This window comes from Octopus bimaculoides, chromosome 20, assembly GCF_046866305.1.
Source record: "Octopus bimaculoides isolate indiv1 chromosome 20, ASM4686630v1, whole genome shotgun sequence".
NCBI classification, from domain to species: Eukaryota; Metazoa; Mollusca; class Cephalopoda; order Octopoda; family Octopodidae; genus Octopus; species Octopus bimaculoides.
Genome location: NC_142947.1, coordinates 17,675,067 through 17,688,995, shown reverse-complemented (window position 1 = coordinate 17,688,995; position 13,929 = coordinate 17,675,067). Strand labels below are relative to the sequence as shown.

Genomic DNA, 13,929 nt, shown 5'->3' with positions numbered 1-13,929 from the left:
GTTCGCCACCATCCCCTGCTGGAGCCTCGTAGAGCTTTAGGTGTTTTTGCTCAATAAACACTCACAATGCCCAGTCTGGGAATCGAAACCGCGATCTTATGACTGCGAGTTCGCTGCCCTAACCACTGGGCCATTGCGCCTCCACTGTTGTGACAATAACAACCATGATAAGGCCTTTTGTTGAAATATACCAAGTGTATAACAGTATAGTTGTTGTTCCCTTTTGCTCCCTTTGTCTTGTAATCTTTCAGATTGTAAGGAGGTTGGTGCAGGAATTAACTCTGTGATTAAGATACTTGCAATGCAAATACATGGCTTTAAGTTCAACTCCTCTGCATGACACTTTGAAAAAAGTATCTTTTATCATAGCTTCAGCTCAATCAAAGCCTTGTGAATAAAATGATTGATGATGGAAACTGTGGAAGCATATCAGAGAGACTGTTCTTGTTCTTTTGTGGTGAACATTGTCCATTACGTAGTTTAACACCACCATCGCACCCTTGGGTATCTTTAGTAGAGTCTACTCTGTTGCAAGCTTTTAGGCTAGGTCCCCTTACATGTCTGAATTCTTGTCCTTGTGCCTATTTGCCGGTTAACTTAGCCAGATCCTTAGTTCAGTACTAGTAATGTGGTTATTTACTCATTATTGTTTAACGTCTGCTTTCCATGCTGACATGGGTTGGACGGTTTGACGTGGAGCTGGCTAGCAGGGAGTTGTTCAGACTCCATTGCCTGTTGTGGCATAGTTTCTCTGGTTGGATGCCCTTCCTAGTGCCAACCACTTAACAGTGTGCTGGGTGCTTTCTATGTGCCACCGGCATGGGTGTATTTATGCAGCACTGGCACCTGAAAGGACAAACCTGTATGTGTGGAAGACAGTGATTTTACTTAGCTTGATGTGTGTTATCAAGAACAGCAAGTCGCCACATCTCACTGGTTTAATAAAACTGGAAACTGATAAACTAATAATGGTTTCAAGTTTTGGCACAAGGCCAGCAAGTTTGGAGACGGAGTAAGTTGATTTCATCGAACCCAGTGTTTAACTGGTACTTACTTTATCGACCCCGAAAGGATGAAAGGCAATATTGGAAGAATTTACATGCAAAACATAGAGATGAAATGCCGCTAAGCATTTTCTCCAGCATGCTAATGATTCTGCCAGCTCGCCACCATAATTGATAAAATAAAATTTTTTTAAAATAGTTATTTCAACAATTATATCTAGTTAAGTACAGAGATAAGGTATTATAAATATATGTGTCAGTAGAGGAGACTGCTATAGCTATGTTAGTAAATACCCTCCCACACAAGCTGCTATTCTTGTGTATAGCCAGGTGGTTGGTGGTCATCTGTAGTTTTGTGGTGTAAAATAGTTTCATTACTAGTAGCTTGATAAAAACTAGCCAGTCAGGTCAACTGGTTATCTTACTTGTTAGACAGGGCAAAAAGCCAGATTGATTTTGCTTTGACTGGGGAAAACAAGGAAGGTAAAACAGTAAATACAAAGACAATCCCTTGTGTGGAATAATAATTCTCAACATAGATTTACCTGATTTCATACTTCAAACAATGAAGCAAAAAGTTAACCAGTAGAGCAGTAGCTAAAAAGTGCCTCAGTGAAAGCTTATTATACAACAAAAGGCATACAGTTGATTAAACCAAAAATACGTACTTCAGTGGATATAATTATTCTAAAACAAATATTAATATTACTCACCAAAGACTTCATTAAAGAAATTCATTATAAATTTATTTCGATTAGCTTAAAGACCCCCCCAAAATAGAACAAGTCACATACGTCCTTGAGGCAATAGCTATTATTTTCTCTTTAAACCATTGAATGTAAAGTATATATATATAAAAAAAAATTAGTTTACAGTGATCAGAAATGCTGACTTAAGTTGATTAAATATACGTTTTAATGAAGCCCATAGTTCGTAATGTTTAATATTAGTTTTGGGAAATTTGATAATGTTCAAATTTGATAATGTTTGTTGTCTGATAGTAATATTAACAAGGCTATTTTTTATCATGTATATTGAGTGTCTGAAATACTGTATGTAGCAGTGGGCTTTAATCTTTTTAATGTTTGCTTATTTCATTCTTGTGACATTACAGCAAATTGTCTACCAAATGTTTGAAAGACACCATATCTAAAAATAAACGAATACCTCCTCCAGTTGCATTTTTAATATTTTCTTTTTAAAATTTCATTTGTACTCAGTGATTAATCAAATATTTTTCTAATAGGAATTTAGCTATTTTTCATTAATGTTTTCTTATTACAAAGCTTTCTAAGTTACACACACACCTGCATTAGCATTTATTTTGCAGAGTCAGTTAGTCTTCTCCAGTTGTAACTATAACATGAATAACTGCCATCCTCTATTCTCTGCTGTTGGTCATTTGAAGCTGGTCTGCATTTGTTTGAAGATTGCAAATATTTAAACAACAGGCACAGGCATAGCTGTGTAGTAAGAAGCTTGTTTCCCAACCATGTGGTTCCCACTGCATGGCACCTTGGGCAAGTGTCTGCTATAGCTTCAGGCCTTGTGAGTGGATTTGGTGGACAGAAACTGAAAGAAGCCCTTCGTGTATGTATGTGTGTGTGTGTGTTTTTGTCCCCACCTCATTGCTTGATAACCTGTTTTGGTGTGTCTATGTGTCCATAAATTAGCAGTTTGGCAAAAGTGATTGATAGAATAAGTACCAGGTTTAAAAAAAAAATATTAAAAAAATTAACTAAAAACTGGGGCCCATTCATTCAACTAAAATTTTTCAAAAGAATGCCTCAGCATGGCTGAGGTCTAACGAGTGAAACAAGTAAAAGAACTGTTATTAGCATGAGGTATGTTCTTCAATCAATTACATTACATGTCAGTTGTCTATCAGATTAATTCTGCCAATCTCCAAATGTTGAATTAGAATTAACAGCAACATGGATGATTAAACTTTTGAAATTTGGTGGAATCTAAGTTGAGGGTTAATAGTTTTACTGGTCAACATGTTTAGGCTTTGGTCGGCCCAAGGCTATAGGAGAAGACATTTGCCCAAGGTGCCACACAGTGGGACTGAATCCGGAACCATGTGGTTCGTAAGCAAGCTACTTACCACACAGCCACTTCTATATTTAATTATAGTTTTTTTTTTTTTTTTTTTTTTTTTTTTTTTTTTAGTGAATTTAACAACAAACTAAAATAAACCAGGTTGAAAAAGCAACGAAAGCTTTGGAAGAAAAAATATAAATAATGAGTGGAAATCGAACCGGTGATTGTGTTAGATAATAAGGCATTAAGATAATATGACTCTCCCCAGACACAACAAAATAAGCTAAACTCTTATTATTGTAAAAGCTTCATGTTAACTCTGAAGCTATTTTCAGAAGTATCAGCAATTATCTGTTGATTGGGGAAAAATTTCTCCCCCAAAACATTGAGTCAATAGCCACTTAGCTGCAGTGTCACAATTCTGTACTTCCCTAACTGGAAGTCTGGGTGAGTGGAAGGTTGATGTAATACTTCTGAGATAACAAGCAATAATTGGGGACAAATCTCATGAAATTAGGTCCATTGTGAAAGGTTCAACTTGTCTAGGATAAAATGTTTATGAGAAAAATGCTAAGGGAATTATTTAGACGTTAATAATCATTTATATAATCACTGTGCTCTTGTCAACTATCAGATCATTTATTTTGTCTGGTGCCAAAACTTTTTTTTTTTCCTTTTTGTTAAAATGAATTCTATATCCTTGAGGAAGTTGTAACAGTTATAAAGCTAAGTAGATCAAACATCTGTCTTTTTAGTAGGTAGGTAGGAGTGGGCAAACTTGGAAATTTACATGTGGTTGTTGTTTTTTTTAATAAATATCTTCCCTTTCAAAGTCATTATGAATTATGAAATAAATGTCACAGAAAGTAAAAATGTTTCAAGAAATGAACTCCAACAGAATAGGAAAACCATTTATGAATATCGAAACCTGGAATTTTGCCAATTGTTAAAGAAAATTATTTCATAATTAGTCAAAATGTGTGTGTGTGTGTGTGTGTGTGTGTGTAAAAGTGAATGCTTTAGTTTATGTATCTCTCAATGTTTTTAATACTGATATTATGCTATGTTATTGCTGCTATTTTCTAAGAAATATTGTTGGCATTCCATGAAACAAATTTTGACTTATTTCAAAGAAATCTTTTCAAATAATTGTACTCCTCCTCCCCGTCTGCCTATTGACTAGATCCGCTGGTTCTGTGAGATGCCCTGAGTTCCAACACATGCGCTCACACACACACACACACACACACACCACTCCTTTGTTGCAGTGATGTTACACAGAATTTTGCCATAATGTAGGGTTCCATAGTAAAAATCTTCCATTGGATTTTCACATTTTGTGCTATGGTAAGATTTTCAGGAGCATGAGGCTTCCTCATCATAGAGGATGCATATATGTATATATGCGCGTGCGTGCGTGTGTGTGTATGTGGCAAGAAGTTTGCCTCACAATCACATGATTGTGGGTTCAGTCCCACCGTATGGCACCTTGAATGAGTGTCTTCTAGTACAGTATCAGGTTGACCAAGGTTTTGTGTGTGGATTTGGTAGATGGAAACTAAAAGAAACTCTTCTTTGTGTGTGTGTGTGTGTGTGTGTGTGTGTGTGTGTTCTTAACATTGTGTGAAATGATTGTAACTGTCATACTAGCTGTGTCACACATTTGCGATATTCTGTGGGATTTCTGGCCATGGGAAAATATTACCTTGTTTGGCAACAGTTGAGAGTTGGTAACAGGAAGGACATCTGACTGGAAAATTTGTTTCAATAACCTTGGTCCAACTCATGCAAGCATAGAAAGGTGGACATTAAAATATTGATAATTATGATGTGTGTGTGTGCGTGTGTGTGTGTCATACTATTCAAAATAAATTAGTTGATGTCATACGATTCAAAGTAAATTAGTTGAAGTACTGGGTTGTAAGGGATTGTAGAATGCCTTGTTGTAGGGTCTGAGTAGTTAAGTACCTAATTCTAGGGGTTTGTAGAGTGAAGTACTAGATTGGAAGGTTGAAAACTTTCATCTGTGGCCCAATTAAATGAATTCCGTGACATTTTTGTTCTACACTATTTTAATACCTACCTTATCTGTTGACATGGATTAAATGGATTGATTGCTCTGTATCAAATATCCCATTGTCTTTTAACTAATTAAGCAACTGTCTTGTCATTCTCTCCTAACCTCTTTAATTATTATCTCATTGTGATTTTTCCTTCAGCTTATCTAACAATTATTTTTTTGAATGCTTATTGGGACAATTTTACAAACTAGCTATCTCAATATGATTGCAGTGTGTTGAACACTAGGACGATTTGAATTTAGAATTTAGGAGTAACCCAAATATTGAAAGAAAGAAAAAAAAAACATGTCTAAGGAAACTGGGCATCGTTGGAAAACAGGAGGAGGGAAAATCTTAGTTTGTAAAATAAGATAATTTAAGGAGTAAAGGTGAGTACTTATGTTGGAGGCAGGCCTCTTCAATTGTTTCTGCTTGAGAAATCTTTGTATATGTATACATGTATATATATATGTGTGTATATATATATGTGTGTATATATATATATATGTATATATATGTGTATATGTATGTGTGTATATATATATATGTATGTGTATATATGTATATGTATGTGTATATATATATATGTATGTGTATATGTATGTGTATATATATATGTATATGTATGTGTGTATATATATATATGTATGTATATATATATATATACATGTATATATATGTATGTATATATATATGTATATATACATGTATATACATACATGTATTATATATACATAAATACGCATAAAATTTTTCCTTAGGCATAAGCATGGCTGTGTGGTAAGAAGCTTGCTTACCAACCACATGGTTCCGGGTTCAGTCCCACTGCGTGGCACCTTGGTCAAGTGTCTTTTCAGGGCATTTATCAGGAAGTAGTCTTGCAACTGTTTCTGGGATATTATGGATATCCCTTCGTCAGAGACAGTGTGAGAAGTTTAAATTGAGGAAATATTTGAGATCGAATTATTATGGAAAAGGAGGAGATAGGGAGTATCGATAGAAATAAGAGAATGAAAGTAGAAATAAGATATATAAAGATATTGTAGTGGCAGTTCCATTATTCGAGGAAAACAGTGTAGAAGTGGGAAAGAAGTTTCCTGTACATGGTATGTAAGTTCCAACAACATATCATGTTTAGTCATTTCAAAGTATGGGGCTGTGGGATCTGTGTTGCTTGTTCGAAAGGGTTTTGCGGTGTGAATGAAAATTCTAGTAAAATAAGTTAGTAAAATAAGTTGCATTCAATGAAGTGCCAAGATATCCAAATGGAAGGAAACTGTGGAAGAAGATCTCGGAAAATATTTGCAGAGAAGTGGTAAAAGCTTTTCTCTGGAAGTTGAACCACACAAAAGAACATGACAAATAGTAAGATGCCGTGTTGAAACGGACGAAGCATGGAAAGTGGACATAAAAAAATGATTATGATGACAAAGACTTCATTATCTTCTACCATATATGTTAGGGTAGGTGTAGGTTCAGGGGCAATTTGGCTGTTATTTCTAGCAAGTCAAAGGGTCATGTTGAGGTTCCCTTGTTGGCTTGTTTAGCATCCTGTTAGCAAGGTTCATAGTTTCATTTATAATTTTAGACAGCCCTACATAAGCATATGTAAATGAAGTTGGTCTAGAAGCTAGTTTTAAATTGACCTACATTTGAACTGACACTCTGAACTATATGCATATTTTATCTTTGTAATAGGTTTGCTAACCTTTTCCACTTGCCAAACTAAAATATTTTTAATACTTTTGTTCTGATCTCTTTTTTTTATTGTTTTACTTCTTCCAGTTTCACTGTGTGTGTGTGTGTGTATATACACACACAAACACATTGCATAGAGTAAAAGATAGTCACAAACATACCCACATTAGCACCTAATGATTTTCCTATTTTCAAATGATTGTGCTACTTCAAGTTTGGGAAATCTGGCTAATATTGGCATCTAACAGTTTCTAGGCCATTTTGGTCTCGAATGACAGTTCTTATTAATGCCTAGTCATTGACTTAGCAAATTATCTGATTATTTTACTCTAAACTAATCCTCTCTCTCTAATTTTCATCTCTCGTATTAAGCTAGTAAACTGGAGATTTTCATTCAGAATTTTCTTTCTCTTAACCAAATCATTTGATTTATAAAAATATCCTCTTATGAATTAATGCATTTTTCAGTTTTATCGCCCACATCTTTTGATTGAGGCTTCCTCCATTAGACACTTGACTACATAGACTAGAATTAAAACATGTTCATTGTTTTTCAGTTCAGCTATTAGTGTTAGTCTATTTTTATAGATTTGTTAGTACTCAAATAATGAATGCTTTTATTAAGTAGATAGTTGTCTACAAATAAGTTACTGATGCATTTAGTTTTCTTTGTTTCAGTGTATAAAGCATATTCATAGGTTTGTTACCGACACTATGTAATAAATGGATAGATGTAAACACCTTATCTGTATATGCTGTATCTTCATGAATGGAAAAAGAGGGATCAGCCAAACTAGATTCAGTCCAGTTTTTGGATTACATCAGTAACTGAGTCCCTTCTTTAGCTGTACATGGAACAATGGGCTATTAATGCACTGTTACAGAATGCTTAAATAAATAAGATAGGCCAATTTGTATATATAATATATTATTAGCAACTACTTCTATTACTCTTTTTTCAGCCCTTAAGATAATGTATATGAAGAGGAAGTATTTACATCTGTCTGTAGTGTTGGCTAAAAATATATACATATTGAAAGGCAATTTACTGCAGTATTCATTCAGAGATAATGTCTCTTAGGACATACTGTATTTAAAAAAACACAATATATATTGGAAGGAGGTGAAAATTGTTCTAGCAGTGGTTTGTGAGAACACCACCAGATGCATTTTAGCCTAGTTAGGCCTTATCAGTGGCATGTATTCACAGCCAGCTATATGCATAAATGAGATTTGTCGTCTCCTATATATGTGTGTGTGTGTGTGTGTGTGTATAGGGGTCTAATATTACTATGGACTAAAGTGTCAATTTATGTATTCTTATGCAGTGTTCTCCAACTTTTTGGTATTGTGGATCTTTATAGTACATCTCATTAATACCGTAAATAATTTTTAAAAAATGTAGTAGCTGTTAACTGTAGTTACCCTCCTGGACTTATGACTCTTTTTGGCTTTCTCTTTGAACAAATACATTTTGATTATTTCACTAGAATTCTCTAACCTATTTGTAACCATATTTCGAATGAAATACACTGTGTTACTATAGACTTTGAAATCATCAAAAATTTGGAGAGATTTAGTAAAATAAGTAATGTTGTTCACTATTTTAAGATTGTTGAAAATTTTAATTTAAAGATGAATATTTTAACCCTTTAGCATTTAAACTGGCCATATCCAACCCAAATATTCTTCAGTTTTATTTTCAAATAATGTATGATTAACCCTTTAACATTCAGATTATTTTATCAAATGTAATGCTTATTTATTCACCATAATCATGCATTCTTGTAGCTTTGAGATTTCAATGATATAATGGTCTATTTCTAGAATGAAATTTATAGGGTAGGTGTGAAAGGAAGACTCTGGTTGGTTTGAACATAAAACAGAATATTTGGGCTGGATGTGACCAGTTTAAATGTTAAAGGATTAATTCAAAACAATTTGAATAAATAAACATTACATTTGCCAGAGGAGGTTTCTGAGATAGGAGTATGAAAGAGATTAAACTCAACTCATAAATTCCAGTTTCAGAATTTTACTACAATACATAACATAACTGGTGGGTATTCGTATAAAAGGTTAACAATTATTTCTTTTAGTAATAGGTGCAGGTATTGTTGTGTGGTAAAAAATTTGTTTCCTGACCACATAGTTCCAGGTTTAGTCCCCACTGTGTGGCACCTTGGGCAGGTGTTTTCTACTGTAGCTTCAGGCTAATCAAAGCCTTGTGAGTAGATTAGCAGGCGGAAACTAAAAGAAGCCCATTGTATATATATATGTGTGTGTGTGTATGTGTCTCCCACCACTGCTTGACAATTGGTGTTGGTGTGTTTACATCCCTGTAACTTAGTGGTTTGGCAAAAGAGACTGATAAGTAACAGGCTTTACAAAAAATAATAAATACTGGGGTTGATGAATTCCATTAAAATTCTTGGTATCCCAGCATGGCTACAGCCTAATGACTGAAACAAGTGAAAGATGAAAGATAAAATAACTGTTTCGATGTAGTTTGGTTAATAATTACACTAATGAACACTATTGAAGGCGGAACCAAACCTTTGTCTTTAACTACAAGAAGTTAGTTTTATCATTTGGTTGTTCTTCACAACCTTTAGATTTTTATTATTGTCAAAGAATGGATGGATGTTTATTTTTGTATAGAGACTGCCAATAGCTCTGCCTTGTTTTCTAATTTCTGTCAATTATATCAGGATGGATGTCTGGTAGGGCTTGTAAAGGTCACGATTGCTGTCTCTATCTCCGAATCTGTAATAGTAAAAAGTAAAAAAAAAGATGGGTCTTGTTATTAAAATGAGGTTATTTTAAGTTCACATTTGAAAGTCAGCTTAATGATTATTTTTGATGTTAGGAGCATAAACTGTCCTGAATTAATGTTAGGTTTGTCTATGAAAGGTTATAATGATGCTAGGAGTCCCCCCCCCACCCCCGTTTTCCTTTTTAGGAAGAACCCTTTCATATAGCGTGCTTATTTCTGATTAGCTTTCAAGTTTTTAAAACATTTACAAATCTTCTAGTAAATAGAATATTGTTTGACAAAGCTTTTATCATCTCTAAAATTCCTACGTTTCTTTGATTTGATAATTTGTATTAACCGACAAAATGGCTGTTAAATTATGGTGTTTCACATATTCAAACAAAATGAGACACTTTTTTGCATCTGTATGTTTGATTGTTAAGAGATTCTACTTCTCCTTTACAATTAAGTAAGCAGTACGAAGAGCATCCAGATGGGACAAGGACAATAAAACAAAAACAAAAAAACATTTGCTTTATAGACATGTCCATATCTGCAAACTTTAGCTATGTATAATGTATTTCCATTCTATTGAAATAAACCTCTGATGTTGTATTTTCCTTTTGTCTAATTTCTATTTTTTTTTTTTTTTTTTCTCCAGAAATTAAAGAAAGCTGAAGATTTATCAGTTATTGATAGCCGGCTAACTACATTAGAAGCACGGAAACCAGAAAATCGCAACAAAAATCGATATAGGGATGTAAATCCATGTGAGTCTTAAAACATTACAGTATGAAATTATTGAATGGTTTTCTTTGGCTGTATTTTTACAAATCATTAGCAGTCAAAGTAACCAGCAAAAAAAAAAAAAAAGAGAACAGAGACTGTGTAAAGATAATGCTGTTTGTTTGGACAGGTGCAGCACACTCACTCTCCACTTGACAAATCACACAAGAGATTAATCTATTTCTCTTATAGTAGTGAAAAAAAGATGAAACTATCAACTTGTAATATCATTAGTATTGTAAACACTAAAAAGTTAAAACTATGAAAAACTACATTACTCTGTGCAAGACATCATCATTGCTTAATGTCCATCTTCCAGCATGGAAATGCTGGCATGAGTTGGTTGGTATGACAGGATATGAAGAGCCAGAGGACTTCATTGAGTTCTGCTTTGGTGTGGTTTCTATGGCTGGATGCCTTTCCTAATGCCAAACACTTCACAGGGTATACTGGGTGCTTTTTTTCTTTCATGGTACCAGCAGTAGTGAAGTCACAAGATAATCCACAAGACCCCCCCCCCCCTCAACTAAGCTGAAGTGCAGTATTGAGAGAGGTGGCTTTGTGCCAGGCGTTTAAAGGCCAAAGTATGCTAGAGGGACCAAAAAAAAAAAATGTCATGCTGTGGGGGGGGGGGGATATATGGCTACCCCAGTCAGAAAGAGAGAGATGGTGATGATAAAGTGTCAGGGTAGAAGACAGTGAACATGAGAGAACAAGGACAGAAGATAAGGAAGGGTGGATGGATAAGCTTGCAAGAGTGTGAAAAAAGGAATTTCTAATATTGTTTCCTGAGAAACAGAATTCTTAGTGTTTATCGCTCCTGTGCTTCTGCCATGAGGTCTATTTTCTCTGTTATTCTTCCTGTGATTCTAATGCCCCTCTTATGTGCCCATGGTTTGCACTGGGTCAACATAGTTATGTTGATGTGCATGTGCTCTCTATATCAATACCTCATCATAACTAATACTATTGGTATCATTAGTGCTAAAAGATCCTACTGTATTGCAAAATGCTTAGCAATTGAGTGGCGGGGGGGGGGGGGGCATCTAACTGTCAAAAAGCAATGCCAAAAGAAAATCACTTACACAACTACTGTATTCTATATAAATACATTTGTACAGACACTGTCTCTGCTGTATAAATACCCTAGTCTAAATAAGTACATTAACACCTCTAACACCATTGATATTATGAAAGCTTACAGGTTAAATTGAAATCTAAACTGCTAGAACTTCCTGTTAAACAGGAAATGGTTTGCATCATTTGACACGACTGATTTCACATCTATTAATGTTTCATTCTGATATTACTTCCTCTTTGCAGACCACCAGGGCAGTAAAACAAATTACAACACAATTCTTTCAAGTCCTAGCTTTATCATAAACATAATATCTATCTTGCTATATAGGAATGTATTTTGTGCAGTGTGTTGAATAAGAGACAATCTGACATCTTTAATTGACAAAATTTTGTCCATTGCCAAATATTTACAGTATTTAATTATCTGATATTTTATGTTTGTTTTTCCTGAATTGAAAAAAATAATTAAAAAAAAAACTCTTTAATTTGCCTCTATTTGGATGTTTTTCCCCCTGTATCAGTTGTGTTCAGTTTCCTCTGTTTGTTGTATTGCTTTCTGCTTTAGTTTAAATAAGGAAATTTTTTAGAATCTAACAACCTTAGTCTTGGTCCGTCCCACTCTACATAGAACATCAGGTAACCGAAGTTAACAATAGTTATGTAATTATTGGTTAGCACATTTGAAACCAGGGTTGTTGAGCTAGTACACAAAAAACTTTTTGACTCTGACTCCAACCCACCAATTTATGGTGCCTCCAACTCTGATTACAACTCTTCAATTTGTAATCAGTATTAATCATCTATTTCTTATATGGATTGAAAGTACATACCATACAAGGCTAAAGTGAATTATTGGGTTACATTTAGCACCCTAACCTGTTAAAGTTTAGTTTTAAAGATTATAGCAAAGATATGGCTTTTTAATATTGTTTATAATTTGATCTTATTCATTTAAGGTAGAATTGTTAGCATGCCGGGCAAAATGCTAAGCAGCATATTATCTGTTTTCGGCTGACTTTGCCTTACATCCTTTTGGGGTTGGAAAAATAAGCACCAGTTGAGCACTGGGGTCAGTGTAATCAATTTGCCACTTCCTCGAAATTGCTGGCCTTGTGCCAAAATTTGAAACAAATATTATTTATTAAAGAAATTATAAACAACTGAGCATAAGACAAAACTATCAAAGGAAAAAAAAAAGACTTTTTGTTGTAAAGTCTTCAAAGAAATAAATTACAAAAATACTACAAATGAACATCTGGAACATAGTCTACCATTCATAAAATATGGAGTACATCAAAGTTAAAGCTATAAGACAGAAAGAACAGCTAAACAATTTAACAAATGGCTACTTTAAAAGATATAAACTTAATTAGATATGTAACCTCTCCTTTTCAGAATTAAAATAAATATAAAATTTAAGTGAATTTAACAGGAAAGATTACATTAAATGAAATAGAAATTATATTGTAAAAGATTGAAAAGTTTATCTGTATGAAATTTAAGGCGACATTTTGTATTTTGTATCTATTGTTGTTGGCACTCCATCGCTTATTACGTCGAGGGTTCCAGTTAATCCGATCAACGGAACAGCCTGCTCATGAAATTAATGTGCAAGTGGCTGAGCACTCCACATACACATGTACCCTTAACGTAGTTCTCGGGGATATTCAGCGTGACACAGAGTGTAACAAGGCTGACCCTTTGAATTACAGGCACAACAGAAACAGGAAGATAGTGTGAAAGAAAGTTGTGGTGGAAGAGTACAGCAAGGTTCGCCACCATCCCCTGCTGGAGCCTCATGGAACTTTAGGCGTTTTCGCTCAATAAACACTCACAACGCCCGGTCTGGGAATCGAAACCGCGATCCTATGACCGCGAGTCCGTTGCCCTAACCACTGGGCCACTGCGCCTCCACTGTATCTATTGATTAGAGAAGAAAATAGATTTTCTAACATTTTTTTCTCCTGAGAACCAGGATTACTTCCACCAAATTTTGCTTCATTAAAAGGCCTTAAATTTGATTTGATTGTTTTCATTGCATAAAATGAAATAGTATCTGTGAAATTATAAATAGCAACGTAATGCATTAAAATTTCCACTTTGTTGGAGTTGACTCAGACTCCAGCAGTCTGATAATTGCTTGACTCTGACTCTCTGATGCTGATTACACAGCCTTGTTTGAAACTGCTTCCCCAGCTCCATTATCACATCGTACAGTATATGACAGCTGCAGTTGTACAGGCATGAATATCTGGATATAAATATAATGTTTTGTATAGGATATGGATAGTGCAGTTGTACTGGATTTGGGTGGTGAATTGTGTTGGATTTGATTGCTGCAGTTATTCAATACAAGACGGCTGCAGTTGCACTTGACATGATTTTTGCTGTTGTTGTTCTTCTTCATCAACTCATAATTACTATCTTTAAAACCTTTAACTACCACAATTCTATAATTATTGAATATTTCGTAATCTTAGCCACGAACTGCCTATGTATTTAT

General features: G+C 34.5%; 1 protein-coding gene across 3 annotated transcripts in view; it reads left to right on the top strand.

Moving 5' to 3' along the window:
• The window catches only part of LOC106883419 (tyrosine-protein phosphatase non-receptor type 2), a 93,040-nt gene that overhangs the window by 50,066 nt on the left and 29,045 nt on the right, over positions 1 to 13,929 (top strand). For all 3 annotated transcript variants that reach the window (XM_089338154.1, XM_014934412.3, XM_014934411.3), the window contains one exon: positions 10,222 to 10,330. In XM_089338154.1, coding sequence (XP_089194280.1) covers positions 10,222 to 10,330 — 109 coding nt within the window. The remainder of the gene's footprint in view (positions 1 to 10,221; positions 10,331 to 13,929) is intronic.